Below are 22328 nucleotides of genomic sequence, written 5' to 3' on the forward strand. Positions count from 1 at the left end.
TTTTGGAAACCTGAAGAAATGGAAGGCAGTGGATAGAACGAGGATAAGGGAGTATATTATATTATATTATATTATATTATATTATATTATATTCTGTGGAAAGAGATGAAGATTTGGGTCATTTGTTTCTGTAAATCAAATCCGCCGTTCAAAACCCATGAATTTTGATTGTTTATTTAATGATAGAATTACAAATTTTGTCCTTTAAAAAAACCAAAATTACGGTTCGTGTTCTTTTTTTAGTTTCCTTGCAGGCGGTGTACTTTAAACCTTTTTCTTCTACACGTTATGTCCTTTACGCTAACTGGGTTAGAAAAACTCAGTTAAATACCCTCACATGAGATGCATGTGAGGGCATATTGGTCTTTTCGTCTGTACCTGCAAACAAAACCCCTTTAAGTCAAATAAAATCCCTTGAAGACCAATATTAATAAAAACCCACATCGATAGGAGATAATAATACGATTACAACCGGAGAGTAAGGTCAAGCTCAGCATGATTCTCCGGTGGAGGCGCAACATGAAACACAAACTCCGAGGCGGTGTCGGCGTCATAAGAGTGGTCGGAGCTGGAGCGGTGGTGGCGGAGCTGTGGTGGTGGCGAATAAGCAGTGACGGAGATGGAGCGGTGGTGGCGGAGCTGTGGTGGTGGCCGAAGTGGTTGGTGGCGGCGGTGTACGGAGCTGTGGTTGGTGGTCGCAGATCTGAAAAATCGAAATCGCAGATCTTAATTCATGGCCGGAGTGGCTGGTGGCAGAGCTGTGGCGGCGTCTGCGTCATAGGAGTGGTCGGAGCTGGAGCGGTGGTGGCGGTGGCGGTGGCAGAGCTGTGGTGGCGGTGGTGATGGTGTTTGAGGATATCCATGGGCGGAGTGGTTGTGGTATGGTGATGGTGGTGGCGTAGAGAGAGAAATAAGAGAGAAAGGAGGGGAAGGTAAAGATCTGCAAAATGAAGAAGAAGAAGAAGAAGTTGCAGGGTAGGCAAAAAGACCAATATGCCCTCACATGCACCTCACGTGAGGGTATTTAACTGAGTTTTTCTAACCCAGTTAGCGTAAAAGGACATAACGTGTAGAAAAAAAATGTTTAAAGTACACTGTCTGCAAGGAAACTAAAAAAAGGACACGAAGCGTAATTTGGTTTTTTTAAAGGACAAAATTTGTAATTCTGTCTTATTTATTAGCAAAAGAAAGAAGATGATGACAGTGAGTGAATTTGATTAAGAATATAATAGAATAGAATCCCCAAATATTTTATTAAACTCTTTGGGAAAGAGCGAGACTGACCGTTGAAGGTTTGCGCCACGTGAACTTGCCATTGTAGGAAAGACCTTCTTTTGTTAACATAAATGGCGGTTTGGTCAAATTGTTTAGTTGGGATGGATGGGCACTTGATTAGTTAATTCAATGTATAAAAAATAACAAATAAAAGTATTATTTGTAAATCGACTGGCTTGCTTAACAAATAGTTGTTTTTTTTAATGACCATTTAGACCCCTGATTGTAAGGGACACGTCTGATCATTTTCATTCTGCTTTAAAAGAAAACTTACTATAGATGCAAAAAAACTCTCTGGTCCAACCAAAAACCCTCTTATTTTATGTCACGGGTTTACTTAACAAGTATTTGTAAATTAAACTCCAATCTCTTGATTATTTTTAATGCATTATGCTTTTTGCATAATTGTATTATGTGATTCTTGCAATTTTAACCTTTTTACATTAGGTTTACTCTATAGAATAATAACCAAGTTTTGAAATTGTTATAATCATGTCACTCATAAAATATTTTGTTCCAATTAGGTAACTAAAGTTTTCTTTTTGTTCCAATCATAGATATTTTACATGTATAGCAGGCTATATATATATTTATATATATATATTTATATTTTTAAATAGTTTGATAGATATTTTACCTGTATAACGGGTTATATATGTTTTTTTATATTTTTAAATAGTTTGGCATTGCATAATATTTTTCTTTTGAAAATTATAAAAGGTTAATAAAAATTAAGAAAAATAATTTTTAAATTAATAAGAATTGAAAAAAAACGTAAAAATTGCATTATATATATATATATATAATTGTGAAAAATTAGAATATAATTAATATACTCCTTTTTTTAATTTTATTTTTGTATCAAGCAATTAATAATTCTACTATTAAATATTTTAATATCACTTAATTGTCTTTTTGAATTTTTTCAAAAAAAATGATGGTTTCTTATAAAAAAATCATAACTTAAATTTTTCTACCTTTTTTTTTGGCCATGTTTTGCAAAATAAAAATTATTTTTTTTTATTTTTACTAAGTTTTCAATTTAAAATATATATATATATATTTTTTGCAAGTTTAAACTATTTAAAAATTAGAAAAAACCGAGATAACCGGCTATTCGGGTAAAATATCTAGGATTGGAACAAAAAGAAAACTTTAGATGCATGATTGAAACAAAATATTTTATAAGTGATCTAATTGGAAGATCTTCAAACGTTGGTTACTATTCTATACTATTCCATATATATTCTATATAGTAACCCTTTTTAAAATTTTAAGAATGTGTATTGCTATATCATATTTATATGTGTGTTGGGCCTAACCTAACGTAGTTAAGTCCGCTTCTATATTGGGTCAACATATCGGGTTAACATGTGTTGGGCCTAAACATATTAAGATGGACTCACAAAGGTATTCAACATTTCAACCTATATACTGATATACTATTCTTTACAACTAAAAGGGGGCAAAAATCATAATTCTTGGAAAAAGAATGTAAAGAACTGTAAGCTGATGCAGTGTCATTGTTGCTAAGTAGAATATTTTATTTTGTTAATTTCTCCTTTATTATTTCAGGCTTATCTCGTTATCAAGTTCATACCTGTTCATTAGTTAGTATAAATAAGGTTATGATTATTCAGATTATTAGTTAAGGACTTTAACTAATACAACAAAACACTCAAATCATCACACCGTTTTACACCTCACATGATGCATTTAGTAAAATCCAAACACAATTGATGGTCCCATCTATCTCCCCAGTCCCCACCCACTCCACCCTTTAAACCCAGCTATATACCCCCTCTTGATTTATATGCTCACCACTCAGAGTTTAATATTAACTATCATATCAATCTCTACGATCTTGATCTTCACCAAACCGTTATCGACACGCTCATTGTTTTCCCCGACCCACGTGCAACCCACATTTCCCGATGTGAACCACAATGGCCGTGGTCCACAGATAGAATACACTCGACCACCAAAAGACGGATCAACGGTCACCCATAAGGTTATCCCAATTATAATCATCAAACAAACAAAAGTTTTTAGTTTTTTTTCTTTTTGATGTATTTTCCTCCAAACCGTTCAATACAATGTGTACCTCGCTTTACCCGTCCGTTCGGCTATCAAACTATCCGCGTTTTCACCTCGAGACCTCTTGTCACTCGGTTCAAGATTTCGGGTTTTCTTTTAATAACTCACTACTTGAATTCATGCCAACAAGAAAACTAACAAAAGAATCCCACAAACTATTTCATTCGCCACAAATCACCATCAATTTTATTACATCCCTTAGGTCTTATCCTGCATATCAAGTATTGTTTCATTCAATTCACACATGTTAATCAAACATAACAATAGAATGGTAATGATTCATCTCATTCACTAATAACTCATCAACTCCATTTCCTCATCTTTTTCAATGTTTCATTTTCGATACCAAACAGACCCAAAGTATATTTTTGTCTTCTACTTAAAATATAGTATATTTTAGTTATGAAAATATCAGCTACAACTAAAAATCATCTTCACGTTTTTGTAATGGGGAATTCCAGAGACACCACCTAATTTTGCTAAAAAAAACTCATCAATACGCCCCGTATAGGGCTATACGGGGCGTATAGGGTTCCTTATAGCCCTGTATAGTCCTATGCGGGAGTATAGGGCCCCGTATACCCCTAGAAGGGACGTATTGAAGGTGTTTGAATGTCTCTAGCAAGACCCGTTCATAATATCTTAAAAACATAAATAAGTTTGAATTAAATGCTAAGCACCGGCCTACACATGCCGGCCCCACCACCCTCCCGTTAATGACACACATGAGGAACAAGACTAGTAGTTTTCATAAGGAGCAAATTCAACAAGTTGGACTTATTAAAGGGACTGTTTATGTAACCCGTTCAAGATTCTCGTGAGATTTTAATCCAGCATAAAGTCACACTATCATCCAGCCGTCCACCTTCCTCTACCCCACTCACCAATCCAACGGCTCCCACAACACCACATCACCTTTTTCTTATCTCGATTTGGCCATTTTTATATCTAAAACTTGAAAAGGCTTTCAAAATCCAATTACTTGGTTGCTTAAATCGTACTTGGTGCCATGTTATCGATAAAATAGCGAACTCCGGCTATTAATTCCGATGACATTTGGCCGGAAATGAGGAAGAAGATGTACAGTGCGTTGGATTTTTTAGGGCTTATTAAACTTTAGGCATTTATCATTTAACCCCTCTCTTTTTCACTAGTTTACATTTAATACCTAAAATTTATAAACTTTTACATAAAAAGTGTAAAATTAGTTTGTATATTTTTACAATTAACCCCTTTGCATTCATTAGTTTACATTTGGTCCATGAACTTATATATATTCATACATAAAAAGTATAAAATAAACATTATATACATATATATAAATTACCGATATCTCACCGATATATCATTGTGAAAACTGATATCTCAGATATCGGTCCTTGACCGATATCCGATATTTTTCCTCATTAACTGCATAGCTGTTTGGTTCATTACGGTACCCGTATTCTCTATAACAACTGATAGGCGATAAGTGCAATGAGTTACTATCAACCTAGTAATATATAAACATCATTTCGTTTGAATGTTTGAACTACTTACTCCATTCATGCCATAGAAAAATGGGCAATGAGCAACGCGTCTTGCAACATCATCTGATTCTATTTTGTTCGCACATAATAAACCCTAATAATAGCCTGTAAGAGTTGTAAATAGCACAACTAAATCTAGAGCATTATTTTGATTTTCAAGAGTTTCCTGCTTATTTTGAAAATCGACTTTTATACTCTATAGTAATGTTTATAGAGGAAAAACTAGATGACCACATTATGATATTAAACTGATATTACATTGGGAAGCATTTCTAAATAAGAAAGTAAGCTAGGCCATGGTGTATTCAAGTCAAAGAAGTAAAGCATTCGGCTTTTCTAGCGGTATATGACATTGTTAGTATGTTAATGTGGGTGCGCCAGATAACAACTCAAAACTAATTAAGGTCAAAAGGGAACTTTAGATACATGGTAAACTAGGTTGGTCAATGTGAAACATTTTTTCAGTTGCAACTATACGAGTAATACCGGCTAAAAGTTCAAAAAATCTAGACCCGCATGCTAAACGTTGTAACATTCTAAAAAGAGTAGATCGGGTGATATCGTGATCAAATTCATAGCATATTATATATACGAAAACCATAAAATCCTACGTGTCGCGATGTGGTCGCTACCCTCTTTAATGAAAACCACCAGATTGCTTAATTTTTAAATAGAGGCCTCTCATTGATTTAACCCAAATTCATGGGTATGGGTCTTACCAAAACCAGATAGCTATTAAACGGGTTTAACATCTCATTAAATTAAAAAATATTCTTACCAATTATTTGATATAAAAATCATATAAAATAGGGATATACTAAAATTTAATATCTAATTTAAAAAGAAAAATATATTATAATTAATAAATATTTTTATAGTAAAAAACATAAGCTGGTCATAGGTCATGACACGAGGTCGATGACTCGTGCAAATATAAACCAATTACAACTAAATAGATAGCGGTAAATGGGTATCAAACACGAGGAGTTTGTGGAATGTGTGTTTACCAGTAGCTATAACAGAAAACAAAATTAAACTAAAATTATATAAAAGTAAATCCAGATTTAATTGTTTGGTTTTTAGATTAACTAAAATAAAATAGGACACTTGCAAAACAACTATTGAGAATCGTAAACTGATTAAACGAAAGCGATCATCTTAGATTTCAGGTTTAAATCAACACTAATGTTTATGCTCACTAGAAAGAACCACACAGACATAGTTCATGTTTGATTACTTGTTTGTGATAAAAGAGAACTAATTACTTGGATTAATAAAATGCAAGGTTGTTACCCGATAATCAATTAACTAATATTCAACCCTAATTCCTCCCATGATATCCCGACTGCCATTGGCACCAAGAACGTATGGTTTAGGTTATGATCAAATACAAGTAACAAGTTACAATCAATTAATCAAACATCATAATAACTAGACAACCATTGCAAAGTTATTATTCTAGAAATCAAAGCATATCAAGTGTATCAATTAACCCTACATCCAAGATGATCACCAAGAGGAATTAGCCACTCATGGTTTGAGAAATCATCATAATATCAATTGTATGCAACATCGAATGAATTAAAATACACCAAACAATGATTACCAATCACCAATATTGTTCTTCACTCCCCAAAAATTCGTCCTCCCAAGTTTCTTGATCAAAAGGTCATAAAAAGGTCAGTCAAAACGGCCAATTAAAGCCAAATCAATCAGCTGTTACTAGCGTACCGTGGGCCACGGTCCCAACCGTGGGCCACGGTCCTGACCTTCTTCCACGATACGGTGTAATCTGCTAGAATTTCTTCAGGTGGACCGTGGTCCACGGTCTGCACCATGGGCCACGGTGGAGCTAGTTCAAGTTTATTGTTTTCTTCATAATTTCCTCGTTCTAGCTCCGTTTCCTTCACCGTCTTCGCCTATGATCTTGTTGTTTCTTCTTTTTCCTCTTTAAACCTACAATCACATGATATAGTGTAGTAATCCAAGTCCTTAAAATTAAACATAAACGCACATGATTTAACTGAAATTACTACATTTAAGGGTGGTTCCATGATCCACCCGTCAGGTCACCAAATCCAGATAGCTTTTAAACGGTTTATAACATATCATTTATTTATGAAACATTTTCATCATCAAACCCTTAAGTATATTATTAACTTTATTACAATAAAGAAAATTAAAATCCAAAAAATAAATATTAAAAAACGAAAAATGTAAAACAACTCTCAAGCCAACATATTGATTTATTTGTAAATGAAGGTTTCTCACGTATTTAACCCGAATTCATGGGTAAAGGTCTCACCAAACCCAAATAGCTCTTAAACGGGTTATAACATCTCATTATATTAAAAATTAATCTAATCAAATATTTGATATAAAAATCCTATAAAATAGGGATATACTAAAAATTAATATCCTATTTTATTTAATAAATATATATTATTTATAATTAAGAAACAATTTTATAATAAAGAAAATAAGCGGGTAATGGGTATCACCAAATCCAGATAAATTTTAAATCGGATTATAACATATCATTTATTTGTGAAACCATTTCATCATCAAACCTCAAATATATTAATTATTAACTTTCTTACAATAAATAAAATTAAAATCCAAATATACATATATAAATATTAAAAATGAATAATGTACAACAACCCTCGTAATACGGGGGATGAAATCTAGTATATATATATATTAAAAACCATATTGTGGTTCTCTCACAATATTCACTGTTATTAATGAAATAAACCAATTAGTTTTACACATGTGTCTAAAGCATTTATAAGTGTAGAGTAGATATTTAAGTGTTTAACTAATCAAATATAATTATCAAATTTAACTGTGTCGAAGAAAGACGAAGGTGAAAAAGACTGGAACCGAAGTCTGCATGCAATGTTTAAACCTCTTAAACTCATCATATCCGATGAAGATCATCGGATTTCCAATCTCCAATGTCGAATATCTGATTCTCAACATCAGATATCCGATCCTATACTTCACTTCTATTAAGCAGCATATGCCACGTCTTCAACAACACGAAAGAACAAGCAAAAATAAACAATGGTTTATTCGCACAGTTGACCTTGTTCATTTATCCCTGTTCGTACTGAATTCTTGAGTTATTGTTTTGTATCTTTCAATCACTTGTATTACCTTTACACGGATATATCTGTACGCTCGGATATCTGATGGGCAATTCTGACTTCCTTGTAAGAACAAAAGCAACAGCAAGTTTTTCACTATGATAACTCAAAACCTCTTCTTGATTCTCGGTTTCAAGATCATGAAGCGCGTATTTAACCTCGGGCATATATCCCATCTCCCTCATTCTCCCCTGCAGCTCGAGGACCTTTTTGTATATATCATCAACTTCTGGGTGTGATTTGTCAGAAGCCACAAAAACATGAACGCCATCTTTCATAGTCACCCAACTGCAACCAGCTTCTTTCTTAATTTCTGCTAACTTCATTAAAGACCGAGTCTTTCGCATATCTTCCCATTGGCCTTTAACCGCATACATGTTAGAAAGAAGTACATAGTTAACTGCATTATTCAAGTCTAGTTCCAATAACCTTGACCCGGCCCGTTTACCTAACTCTATGGCCTGTTGACTGTTTGACCTACAACAAGCTCCAAGCACGGTTCGCCAGATCAGTAAGCTCGGGCTCATGGGCATTTTGTTTAAAAATTCCTCCATTTTGTCAACCTGGCCCGCACGTCCAAGAATATCCACCATACATGAAAAATGTTCCATTTTCGGGGTTAGCCCGTATACGTCACTCATGGAGTTAAAATGGTCAAACCCTTGGTCAACCAAACCCATATGGCTACAAGCCGACAAAACGCCAACAAATGTCACATGATCTGGAACGTGACCTTCAAGCTTCATTTTTTCAAATATATTTAGTGATTTATCTCCGTTTCCGTGCCTTGCATACCCCGATATCATCGAATTCCAAGAATATACGTTTTTTACCTGCATTAGGTTAAAGAAACGTGACGCGTACTCGATTCTTCCGCATTTTGAATACATGTCAACGAGTGCACTGGCGACCACCACGTCAGCGTCCACGTCAGCCCTAACTGCGCACGCATGGACTTCCATTCCGCGCTCTAATGTTGCAACTGATGCACACGCGCTAAGAACACTAGCCAATGTGAAGCAATCCAATCTTTGACCATTGGACAACATAAGTTTGACCAAGTCCATTGCTTTAGCCAACTCCTCGTTATGTATGTACCCGGAAATCATCGAATTCCAGCTCGTTTCGTCTCTCTGATTTCCCATTTTTGAAAAAACTTTCTCACAATCATCCATTTGTCCACATTTTCCATAACACATAATAATCGCATTTTCAACTGCGGTTTCATCAGTAAAAGGGTATTTTAGTAATAACCCATGAACTTGTTTAACTAACTCATGTTCAGAGCATATTGCCCTAAGAGCATTAACAAAGGTTATCAAATTAGGGCGCCAACCATCACGCAACATTTCCTTAAAATACTCAAAAGATTCAAAAACTAAAGAACTAGAATCAGAAAATGCACCAATAATCGAATTCCAAGAAACTTGATCATATTCTTGCATAAATGAGAACACTTTCTTGCAGTTAGTTAAACAACCCGTTTCAGAATAAAAGTCAACGAGAGAATTTGAAACCGAAACATCGTGATCAAGTCCAAATTTAACACCTTCACAGTGTATTTGTTCACCTAACCTTAAACACCGCAAACGTGCACACGAACTCAAAGCACTGATTATTGTAAAGTTTCCCGGCTTCAGCTGACTTCTTCTCATCTCACAAAACATCTTAACCGCGTCTATAAAACACCCGTTTTGATCAAAACCGGTAATAATGGAGTTCCATGAAACTTCATCTTTGTTTATCATAAGTTTAAACACAGAGTAACCATCCTTAACCGATCCACATTTGGCATACATGTTTATTAAACTATTTCCAACTGCAACATTGGAATCGGTTAATCCGTTCCGGATAACATAACCATGAACCTCTTTACCCATTTTTCTACCTTCATCCAAATTATAAAATTCACCAAAAGTACTCAAAAGAATCACATAAGAATCCGATGTTAATTTCACTAAAGGTTTCATTTTTATGAACACTTCAAGCGCTTCTTCTCCACGTTTTTGTCTTGCTAGCCCGACCATTAGCCCGTGCATTGATACAACATTTTTAACATCCAGTAAATCAAAGATTTTTTTTGCTAATGAAATTTGACCCGATCTTGCAAGCCCACTCACCAAAGCACTTCCCACATACAAATCAAAAAGAAATCCAGATTTTTGTATTGTACACATAACTTGTTTGAGCGGAAACGAGTTGATTTCAGATAATGTGGAAGCTGCTGTTATTATGCTTCCGAACGTATACTCAGTTGGATGTAATCCCGATTCTTGCATACCAGATAAAAGTTTAAAAGCAGAAATCGCGTCTCCTTTATTACAATAAACTGAAATAATTGAATTCCATGACACTATGCTTCTAACTTGCATTTGATCAAAAACACACAAGGCACACTCGGGAGAGTCCATACAATTCCCATACATTGAAATCAGCCCGTTACACACGACTTCATGAAAAGCATTTAATGTTTTCGAAACAAACCCATGAAGCTGCAGCCCGAATCGAAGCCCATGAGACTCTAAAGCCTGGCAAGCTCTCAAAACGCTACCGATGGCATAATGAACGGGTGGGAATCCCGCACGAATCATCTCCCGGAATACAGTACAAGCATCATTAGGCATGTTGTTTCGGGTATACCCTGATATTAAACAAGACCATGAAATCGAGTTTCTCACAGGCATTTCGTCGAACACTTTATGTGCAGATAACATTTCGCCGATTCTTGTGTAGATGTTAACAAGGGTATTGAGTAAGAACACGTCATAAGTGTAGCCGTTCTTGAGAATCTGCAAATGGAGTTGCTTGGAATCCTGATGGGAAGAAGAGTACTGGTACCGATTGATAAGGGATTCAAAGTGGTTGGTAACTGAAGATTCATTGGATAATGGTGTTGAAGAAGAAGTCGAATTTGACGTGTTAGGGTATTGGGTATTGAGAAAACGAGTGTGTTTTGAGTCAAGTAACGATGGCGAAAATGTAGAGTTCGAATAATGCGAGAGCTGTCTGTGCCTAAATATACACTTGGACCTTTTATGAATGAAATCAAATTGTTTTTATAGCAGAATATGGGGAAACCAAGGTATAATATTTCATCTATATTTTTATACCGCACATAATCTAAAAACATTCTACCAATAGTCTTTTCGTTAACCGAAAAGAAGAATATTAGTGTTGTGGTAAGTTGGAGATCGATACGCAACCAGAGGAGACGGTGAGATGTATTTTCTTTTTCTTTTTACAAGTGGAATACATTTAACTTATCACATAAGTAATATTCATTTATTTTCTTTTTAATTTGATAAACATATATTATATTTATATAAGAATAATAGGTTTGGTATATAAAGTTCAGGCTTAGCTTCGTTTGATTATCAAATGAATTTCAGTTTAGGTTTAAGTTTGGATAGTTGGACTCCTCTTTATCAAATGAACTTCGCTTTGGACCTGGTCGTTTAAGCTCGCCCGATTCTAGTCTTTAGGAAGCCGGTCTCGAGTGGCTTACGGATTGCTTCACTCGTATACCTCTATTTTATAACATGAACTTATACAAGTAAAAATACTATAAAATATGGGTACATGTTATATATTATAGAACTGAAAATTTGGTACAATATATATCTGATTCTGTCGCTCTCCACAGCCCCCTTTTTCTTCCTGTGCACAAAGCGTAACCGCCAGTTTCTTCAAAATCTTGAAGCATTCGGTTTCTATTCTTTCTTTGACCGTTTATTGTCAGAAGTCAACGAGGGCGAAACCGGAAACTCAATCAAAACAATAAAAGAAGCTCTCTCGGCCTCCCGAAGATACTGTACAGTTCCGTTCATAATCTTAACAAGCTTTTGACTTATATAAAGCCCAAGACCTTCTCTCGTGACGCTTCGGTTAAGATGAAACATATCATGAACCAACTTCTCAGGAATCCCGGGTGTTGGATGGGTAATTCTGTCATTTCACAACAACTTTTAGTGTTAAATCATTATCTTTATATTACTTGGTTATTTCTATGATACATATAATAATTATTTATCATGTAATTATATACTTACTATATCAAATAAAAGTTATCAAGCGCGAGTAAAAATAAGATTACTCACCTGAATTCGACATGTGCGACTTGTACTTTTGCGCCGATACGTTCCATTTTGTGCATCACACGGAAAATAACTGAAGACCCTTCAAAATAGGGAGTGAAACTGAGAGCATTTGATAAGAAATCCGAAAGTACCTGCTGAACCCTTAAATTATCACCGAATACAGATAAAGACAAAACTTGTTCGGGTGCATCAAAAACGACCTCTACTTTCCGCTCATGCCTTAAACCTGCGACCTGGTTCATAACCACTTCTAAGGACTCCCCGAGTTTGAACTCGGCAAATTTTATTTCCTTATTACTGAAACAAATATGCAATATTAATTAATCAAATTCCAGTTATTATATCGATTTAAAAAAAAGGTAGCAGTGTTTACATCAAAATAGAAGGCGAATGGACAACAAGTTCTACTGCTAGCCAATTTTAGATTACAAAACTAAGTCTTTTAAATTATGATTGTTCTATAAAACACTTACCATTGTTCGATGCTTTCAACATCTGAATCACCAACAATTTGTGCTAATTGTTCTCGACATAAGTAGCTCTTACGCAAAATATGTTGCTGTTCTCCACACAACTCGAATGAATTTAATAAATCCTCGATAAACTTAATCCCATTTAAACCATTATTAAGTTCATGTCTCAAATATGACACTTTTGTAAGGCTATCAAACGCCGCCTGCTCAGACATACGTTGGACCAGCATCGCGTGTTGAAGCTCGGAACTCGACACGTGTAAAAAACACAAAACCGCAGTAATTTTTCCATCTTTATTTACCCTTTTGTTAGCTGAAAGTAATGCCTCGATATATTTACCCTTTTGGTCGAAAAACCCGAATAATAGTTTATCCGAATCCAATCCAGACATCACCTCATTTATTAGTATTCTAAGGCGGGTCAACATATCATCTTTAATCCGACAACCGAAATTACCGACGGTAAAAACTTCACCTAGAAGTATCTTATTGTTGGCTTCTTTCCTTGTGAGACCGGTTAGTTTTACCATGGCATCATTCCACTCTAAGCATTTACCAGATTCGTCCATCATGAAAATCGGCGGGATAAGTGGGCACGGGTTACGTATAATGCTAGCGTAATCGCCTTTGACTTTTGTGTATTTATCTATAATAACTTTTTGAGCCGTTAGATCTTGTCCGATGAAGCATACCCCAACAATTATATTGTTTACATCGCGGCTACAGCACGCGTTTGTAACAAGGGTTATGTGGTTATTTGTTTCTACGCTACCAAAACATTTAAGGTCGATTTCAACGTTTTTCTCCTCAATTCCTGCCATTGAATACAATACAATACATTATCTAAGATCGGCCATGTATTAAAAATTTAAAACCAATGTTTTCATAACTATTTCAGACTTGCTGGTTGGACTGGGAATGAATATTGAGGTTAGACTAGCGAACCCGTAGTGCGTCCGATTAAATGACCGGTCCGATTTTCAAAACATTATTAACACTATTATAGAGGCCACCCATGTATCTACCTGTGTCACTTAAAACTATCTCATCATGTTAACATACTACACGTTAATACTGCTAATAAAAACGCGAGAGCATTTTGTCATTTGGCATGTTTTTAAGTCGAAATTGATATGAATGGCATAAGATGCATACTTGAGTTGCCTATGTGATAAGTCTTAACCCAAAATCCCAAACAGCCCCATAATCACTTTCAAAACTATCATCCAAACACCACCTCTACAAGCAAACAACAATAAATAAGAAATTAAGAACAGAAAAGATTACCTTGTAAAGCAGAGGAAAGCATGACTTTGACTTTTTCAACCGAATAATCAACAACCAAACTAACTAATGGGACACCAACCGCTTGATCCAATACCAACCCGGTAATCTCGGCTATCTTATCATTCCAACCACTAACATTCCCTACCCCATCAACTGCAAATACCGGGACCGAAGCTGTCTCAATCAACCTAACCATCTCATTAGCCACAATCCGTAACTCATCAGCCCGTTGCACCCTCATATCAACACCCGAAACACTCACAATCTTTTTATCATCATCACGGGCCGCCACGTCATCATTTTGCAAAGACTCTCTTAATATCAACTGCAAAGAATGAATGGCATCCATCTCCACATCTTCCCATGGTAAACTCTGGTTTTTAACCACTTCCAAGAACGCATTAAACGAAGACCGCGGATGCATTTTTCTCACATCATCTTTATCATCCGCTTCGTGTTTCGCCCCACTCCATTTAATCTCTTTTGCTGTGTGGGACCGGAACCAAAACAAAAAATCTTTCGAACTAATCTTAACCGCCGCCATTCCACAAACCGCTTGCCCGAGAGCCGACGCGTTTGGGTACCCCGCATCCGTTAAACTATCCGAACTCAAACCCGTACTCCCACCATGTTCTTCTAGAAGCCAACTCACAATATCCTTGATTTGTAACTCGGTTGGCGTCACACCAAGTAACCAAAACTTGTTTTTATAATATAAAGCTGCCCCGTCACAATTAACAAGATCCATCACGTTAGGCGATTGTGTCATGATCCCGACTGGTGTATCTCTTAACAACATATCGCAAAGAACCGATTGCGTTTTGAGAATATGTTTCTCTTGGAGTTGACTAGTCAACTCGACTTCTTTGTTTACTTGAACACCGAAAACTTGAATCAAAAACTCGCACGCGTATCTTAATGGAAACGGTACAAACCGAGGACTCGAATGATGACAAACAACCAAACCCCATAATATCTTCCCTTTATGTTTAAGTTGAATATTAACCCTACTTTGATATTCATTATCATCATCATCCTCATCATCATTGATGGTTACCGACATCACAAGCGACGCAATCGAACCCATATTCGCCATGTACTGCGCGTGACACCCGTGTGGGGCTCTCAAACCCGACCCAGAAAGATTCATCGGCTGAGATAAGTCCTTGGTTTGTACCACTTTCACGGGCCGGGCCAAACAATCACAAATCATTCTAACTTTATTTTTTGTAAACAAAAACCTCGAAGCTTGTGGGACGTCGGTTGCAGGATAATGCAACCCGAGATACGGGTCCATATCCGACTTCCGACATTCCGCAATAACCTCACCGTGCTCATCCTCATGAAACTTATACACCATAACCCGATCATAACCCGTTAACTCCCTCACTTCCTTAACTAACACATCACACAACCGCAATATATTCCCACTTTGTAACGACTGTATCCGCGTAATCGCTTTCGCAGCGAGCTTATACGACTTTAAAGCTCCAGCTGCGGATACAGGTACATCAGCAGGGTTCACAGGCTCTAAATCTAAAACCAACCCGACATCATTCCTATGCAAAATCGCATAAAACGGTTTACCCGAACTCTTACAATGCACTAACAGAGGGTTCAACAGATTAACATCAGGGAAACTAACCGCCTTTTGAATATCCGAAGCGGTTGAAGACCCGAAAAGGGTACGAATATCGGTACCGAACGATAACGATTCTCCGCAGTCGATATTCGGAACCGCGTGGTGGGCAAAGTCCAGCATCTCCGGGGCGTTTTCGCTGTAAGCGAGTACTTTAAGGGTTTGGTTGTGAATGGCGAGTAGGCAACCGAAGGGTTGGATTTGGTTTGATCTTTGGATGTTTTGAAGGTAAGCTGATACGGTGGAGGGTGGGATGTTGCTGGTTGAAGATGAATTGGCTTCGATGGAAGTGGAGTAATCGAAGTTGTGTTGGGATTGTTCGAAGTCGTTGAGGAGCTTGGCGTCGATGGGGGTTTGTGAGGTGACGCGAGCCTCACGTTTCAATCGGGAAGAACTGGTTTTGGAGCCTTTGCTGGTGGATTTGGATGACATTTTTGGAAACCTGAAGAAATTGAAGGCAGTGGATAGAACGAGGATAAGGGAGTATATTATATTATATTATATTATATTATATTATATTATATTATATTCTGTGGAAAGAGATGAAGATTTGGGTCATTTGTTTCTGTAAATCAAATCCGCCGTTCAAAACCCATGAATTTTGATTGTTTATTTATTTACAGAATTACAAATTTTGTCCTTTAAAAAAACCAAAATTACGGTTCGTGTTCTTTTTTTAATTTCCTTGCAGGCGGTGTACTTTAAACCTTTTTCTTCTACACGTTATGTCCTTTACGCTAACTGGGTTAGAAAAACTCAGTTAAATACCCTCACATGAGATGCATATGAGGGCATATTGGTCTTTTCGTCTGTACCTGCAAACAAAACCCCTTTAAGTCAAATAAAATCCCTTGAAGACCAATATTAATAAAAACCCACATCGATAGGAGATAATAATACGATTACAACCGGAGAGTAATGTCAAGCTCAGCATGATTCTCCGGTGGAGGCGCAACATGAAACACAAACTCCGAGGCGGTGTCGGCGTCATAAGAGTGGTCGGAGCTGGAGCGGTGGTGGCGGAGCTGTGGTGGTGGCGAATAAGCAGTGACGGAGATGGAGCGGTGGTGGCGGAGCTGTGGTGGTGGCCGAAGTGGTTGGTGGCGGCGGTGTACGGAGCTGTGGTTGGTGGTCGCAGATCTGAAAAATCGAAATCGCAGATCTTAATTCATGGCCGGAGTGGCTGGTGGCAGAGCTGTGGCGGCGTCTGCGTCATAGGAGTGGTCGGAGCTGGAGCGGTGGTGGCGGTGGCGGTGGCAGAGCTGTGGTGGCGGTGGTGATGGTGTTTGAGGATATCCATGGGCGGAGTGGTTGTGGTATGGTGATGGTGGTGGCGTAGAGAGAGAAATAAGAGAGAAAGGAGGGGAAGGTAAAGATCTGCAAAATGAAGAAGAAGAAGAAGAAGAAGTTGCAGGGTAGGCAAAAAGACCAATATGCCCTCACATGCACCTCACGTGAGGGTATTTAACTGAGTTTTTCTAACCCAGTTAGCGTAAAAGGACATAACGTGTAGAAAAAAAATGTTTAAAGTACACTGTCTGCAAGGAAACTAAAAAAAGGACACGAAGCGTAATTTGGTTTTTTTTAAAGGACAAAATTTGTAATTCTGTCTTATTTATTAGCAAAAGAAAGAAGATGATGACAGTGAGTGAATTTGATTAAGAATATAATAGAATAGAATCCCCAAATATTTTATTAAACTCTTTGGGAAAGAGCGAGACTGACCGTTGAAGGTTTGCGCCACGTGAACTTGCCATTGTAGGAAAGACCTTCTTTTGTTAACATAAATGGCGGTTTGGTCAAATTGTTTAGTTGGGATGGATGGGCACTTGATTAGTTAATTCAATGTATAAAAAATAACAAATAAAAGTATTATTTGTAAATCGACTGGTTTGCTTAACAAATAGTTGTTTTTTTTAATGACCATTTAGACCCCTGATTGTAAGGGACACGTCTGATCATTTTCATTCTGCTTTAAAAGAAAACTTACTGTAGATGCAAAAAAACTCTCTGGTCCAACCAAAAACCCTCTTATTTTATGTCACGGGTTTACTTAACAAGTATTTGTAAATTAAACTCCAATCTCTTGATTATTTTTAATGCATTATGCTTTTTGCATAATTGTATTATGTGATTCTTGCAATTTTAACCTTTTTACATTAGGTTTACTCTATAGAATAATAACCAAGTTTTGAAATTGTTATAATCATGTCACTCATAAAATATTTTGTTCCAATTAGGTAACTAAAGTTTTCTTTTTGTTCCAATCATAGATATTTTACATGTATAGCAGGCTATATATATATTTATATATATATTTATATTTTTAAATAGTTTGATAGATATTTTACCTGTATAACGGGTTATATATGTTTTTTTATATTTTTAAATAGTTTGGCATTGCATAATATTTTTCTTTTAAAAATTATAAAAGGTTAATAAAAATTAAGAAAAATAAATTTTAAATTAAGAAGAATTGAAAAAAAAAACGTAAAAATTGCAATATATATATATATATATATAATTGTGAAAAATTAGAATATAATTAATATACTCCTTTTTTTAATTTTATTTTTGTATCAAGCAATTAATAATTCTACTATTAAGTATTTTAATATCACTTAATTGTCTTTTTGAATTTTTTCAAAAAAAATGATGGTTTCTTATAAAAAAATCATAACTTAAATTTTTCTACCTTTTTTTTTGGCCATGTTTTGCAATATAAAAATTATTTTTTTTTATTTTTACTAAGTTTTCAATTTAAAATATATATATATATATTTTTTGCAAGTTTAAACTATTTAAAAATTAGAAAAAACCGAGATAACCGGCTATTCGGGTAAAATATCTAGGATTGGAACAAAAAGAAAACTTTAGATGCATGATTGAAACAAAATATTTTATAAGTGATCTAATTGGAAGATCTTCAAACGTTGGTTACTATTCTATACTATTCCATATATATTCTATATAGTAACCCTTTTTAAAATTTTAAGAATGTGTATTGCTATATCATATTTATATGTGTGTTGGGCCTAACCTAACGTAGTTAAGTCCGCTTCTATATTGGGTCAACATATCGGGTTAACATGTGTTGGGCCTAAACATATTAAGATGGACTCACAAAGGTATTCAACATTTCAACCTATATACTGATATACTATTCTTTACAACTAAAAGGGGGCAAAAATCATAATTCTTGGAAAAAGAATGTAAAGAACTGTAAGCTGATGCAGTGTCATTGTTGCTAAGTAGAATATTTTATTTTGTTAATTTCTCCTTTATTATTTCAGGCTTATCTCGTTATCAAGTTCATACCTGTTCATTAGTTAGTATAAATAAGGTTATGATTATTCAGATTATTAGTTAAGGACTTTAACTAATACAACAAAACACTCAAATCATCACACCGTTTTACACCTCACATGATGCATTTAGTAAAATCCAAACACAATTGATGGTCCCATCTATCTCCCCAGTCCCCACCCACTCCACCCTTTAAACCCAGCTATATACCCCCTCTTGATTTATATGCTCACCACTCAGAGTTTAATATTAACTATCATATCAATCTCTACGATCTTGATCTTCACCAAACCGTTATCGACACGCTCATTGTTTTCCCCGACCCACGTGCAACCCACATTTCCCGATGTGAACCACAATGGCCGTGGTCCACAGATAGAATACACTCGACCACCAAAAGACGGATCAACGGTCACCCATAAGGTTATCCCAATTATAATCATCAAACAAACAAAAGTTTTTAGTTTTTTTTCTTTTTAATGTATTTTCCTCCAAACCGTTCAATACAATGTGTACCTCGCTTTACCCGTCCGTTCGGCTATCAAACTATCCGCGTTTTCACCTCGAGACCTCTTGTCACTCGGTTCAAGATTTCGGGTTTTCTTTTAATAACTCACTACTTGAATTCATGCCAACAAGAAAACTAACAAAAGAATCCCACAAACTATTTCATTCGCCACAAATCACCATCAATTTTATTACATCCCTTAGGTCTTATCCTGCATATCAAGTATTGTTTCATTCAATTCACACATGTTAATCAAACAGAACAATAGAATGGTAATGATTCATCTCATTTACTAATAACTCATCAACTCCATTTCCTCATCTTTTTCAATGTTTCATTTTTGATACCAAACAGACCCAAAGTATATTTTTGTCTTCTACTTAAAATATAGTATATTTTAGTTATGAAAATATCAGCTACAACTAAAAATCATCTTCACGTTTTTGTAATGGGGAATTCCAGAGACACCACCTAATTTTGCTAAAAAAAACTCATCAATACGCCCCGTATAGGGCTATACGGGGCGTATAGGGTCTCTTATAGCCCTGTATAGTCCTATGCGGGAGTATAGGGCCCCGTATACCCCTAGAAGGGACGTATTAAAGGTGTTTGAATGTCTCTAGCAAGACCCGTTCATAATATCTTAAAAACATAAATAAGTTTGAATTAAATGCTAAGCACCGGCCTACACATGCCGGCCCCACCACCCTCCCGTTAATGACACACATGAGGAACAAGACTAGTAGTTTTCATAAGGAGCAAATTCAACAAGTTGGACTTATTAAAGGGACTGTTTATGTAACCCGTTCAAGATTCTCGTGAGATTTTAATCCAGCATAAAGTCACACTATCATCCAGCCGTCCACCTTCCTCTACCCCACTCACCAATCCAACGGCTCCCACAACACCACATCACCTTTTTCTTATCTCGATTTGGCCATTTTTATATCTAAAACTTGAAAAGGCTTTCAAAATCCAATTACCTGGTTGCTTTAATCGTACTTGGTGCCATGTTATCGATAAAATAGCGAACTCCGGCTATTAATTCCGATGACATTTGGCCGGAAATGAGGAAGAAGATGTACAGTGCGTTGGATTTTTTAGGGCTTATTAAACTTTAGGCATTTATCATTTAACCCCTCTCTTTTTCACTAGTTTACATTTAATACCTAAAATTTATAAACTTTTACATAAAAAGTGTAAAATTAGTTTGTATATTTTTACAATTAACCCCTTTGCATTCATTAGTTTACATTTGGTCCATGAACTTATATATATTCATACATAAAAAGTATAAAATAAACATTATATACATATATATAAATTACCGATATCTCACCGATATATCATTGTGAAAACTGATATCTCAGATATCGGTCCTTGACCGATATCCGATATTTTTCCTCATTAACTGCATAGCTGTTTGGTTCATTACGGTACCCGTATTCTCTATAACAACTGATAGGCGATAAGTGCAATGAGTTACTATCAACCTAGTAATATATAAACATCATTTCGTTTGAATGTTTGAACTACTTACTCCATTCATGCCATAGAAAAATGGGCAATGAGCAACGCGTCTTGCAACATCATCTGATTCTATTTTGTTCGCACATAATAAACCCTAATAATAGCCTGTAAGAGTTGTAAATAGCACAACTAAATCTAGAGCATTATTTTGATTTTCAAGAGTTTCCTGCTTATTTTGAAAATCGACTTTTATACTCTATAGTAATGTTTATAGAGGAAAAACTAGATGACCACATTATGATATTAAACTGATATTACATTGGGAAGCATTTCTAAATAAGAAAGTAAGCTAGGCCATGGTGTATTCAAGTCAAAGAAGTAAAGCATTCGGCTTTTCTAGCGGTATATGACATTGTTAGTATGTTAATGTGGGTGCGCCAGATAACAACTCAAAACTAATTAAGGTCAAAAGGGAACTTTAGATACATGGTAAACTAGGTTGGTCAATGTGAAACATTTTTTCAGTTGCAACTATACGAGTAATACCGGCTAAAAGTTCAAAAAATCTAGACCCGCATGCTAAACGTTGTAACATTCTAAAAAGAGTAGATCGGGTGATATCGTGATCAAATTCATAGCATATTATATATACGAAAACCATAAAATCCTACGTGTCGCGATGTGGTCGCTACCCTCTTTTATGAAAACCACCAGATTGCTTAATTTTTAAATAGAGGCCTCTCATTGATTTAACCCAAATTCATGGGTATGGGTCTTACCAAAACCAGATAGCTATTAAACGGGTTTAACATCTCATTAAATTAAAAAATATTCTTACCAATTATTTGATATAAAAATCATATAAAATAGGGATATACTAAAATTTAATATCTAATTTAAAAAGAAAAATATATTATAATTAATAAATATTTTTATAGTAAAAAACATAAGCTGGTCATAGGTCATGACACGAGGTCGATGACTCGTGCAAATATAAACCAATTACAACTAAATAGATAGCGGTAAATGGGTATCAAACACGAGGAGTTTGTGGAATGTGTGTTTACCAGTAGCTATAACAGAAAACAAAATTAAACTAAAATTATATAAAAGTAAATCCAGATTTAATTGTTTGGTTTTTAGATTAACTAAAATAAAATAGGACACTTGCAAAACAACTATTGAGAATCGTAAACTGATTAAACGAAAGCGATCATCTTAGATTTCAGGTTTAAATCAACACTAATGTTTATGCTCACTAGAAAGAACCACACAGACATAGTTCATGTTTGATTACTTGTTTGTGATAAAAGAGAACTAATTACTTGGATTAATAAAATGCAAGGTTGTTACCCGATAATCAATTAACTAATATTCAACCCTAATTCCTCCCATGATATCCCGACTGCCATTGGCACCAAGAACGTATGGTTTAGGTTATGATCAAATACAAGTAACAAGTTACAATCAATTAATCAAACATCATAATAACTAG

The 22328-nt window shown here is 35.5% G+C and overlaps 1 protein-coding gene and 1 pseudogene across 1 annotated transcript; both read right to left on the reverse strand.

Annotated features, from left to right (window-relative positions):
* Positions 1 to 8046: 8046 nt before the first annotated feature.
* Positions 8047 to 11088, reverse strand: LOC143602485 (putative pentatricopeptide repeat-containing protein At5g09950 pseudogene; annotated as a pseudogene).
* A 606-nt stretch (positions 11089 to 11694) lies between these two features.
* On the reverse strand, positions 11695 to 15981 carry LOC143601540 (phytochrome C-like). Its single transcript, XM_077078929.1, has 4 exons — positions 13911 to 15981; positions 12624 to 13437; positions 12151 to 12447; positions 11695 to 11998 (listed from the first exon to the last, which is right to left on the reverse strand). Exons 1-4 carry the CDS (start codon positions 15979 to 15981, stop codon positions 11764 to 11766), a joined length of 3417 nt encoding a protein of 1138 aa, XP_076935044.1. The 3' UTR covers positions 11695 to 11763.
* Positions 15982 to 22328: the final 6347 nt, after the last annotated feature.

The sequence above is a fragment of the Bidens hawaiensis genome, unplaced genomic scaffold, assembly GCF_021521415.1.
Source record: "Bidens hawaiensis isolate Kalapana, Puna unplaced genomic scaffold, B.hawaiensis_p1.1 tig00001960_1, whole genome shotgun sequence".
NCBI classification, from domain to species: Eukaryota; Viridiplantae; Streptophyta; class Magnoliopsida; order Asterales; family Asteraceae; genus Bidens; species Bidens hawaiensis.

Bases quoted from the DNA above. Each gene is read 5' to 3' on its own strand.
- LOC143601540 (XM_077078929.1), bottom strand. From the start codon at position 15,981: ATGTCATCCAAATCCACCAGCAAAGGCTCCAAAACCAGTTCTTCCCGA. The intron at 13,438-13,910 runs GTAATCTTTTCT...ATTCAATGGCAG, and splicing joins GCTTTCCTCTGCTTTACAAG to GAATTGAGGAGAAAAACGTT. The intron at 12,448-12,623 runs GTAAGTGTTTTA...TATTTGTTTCAG, and splicing joins GTTGAAAGCATCGAACAATG to TAATAAGGAAATAAAATTTG.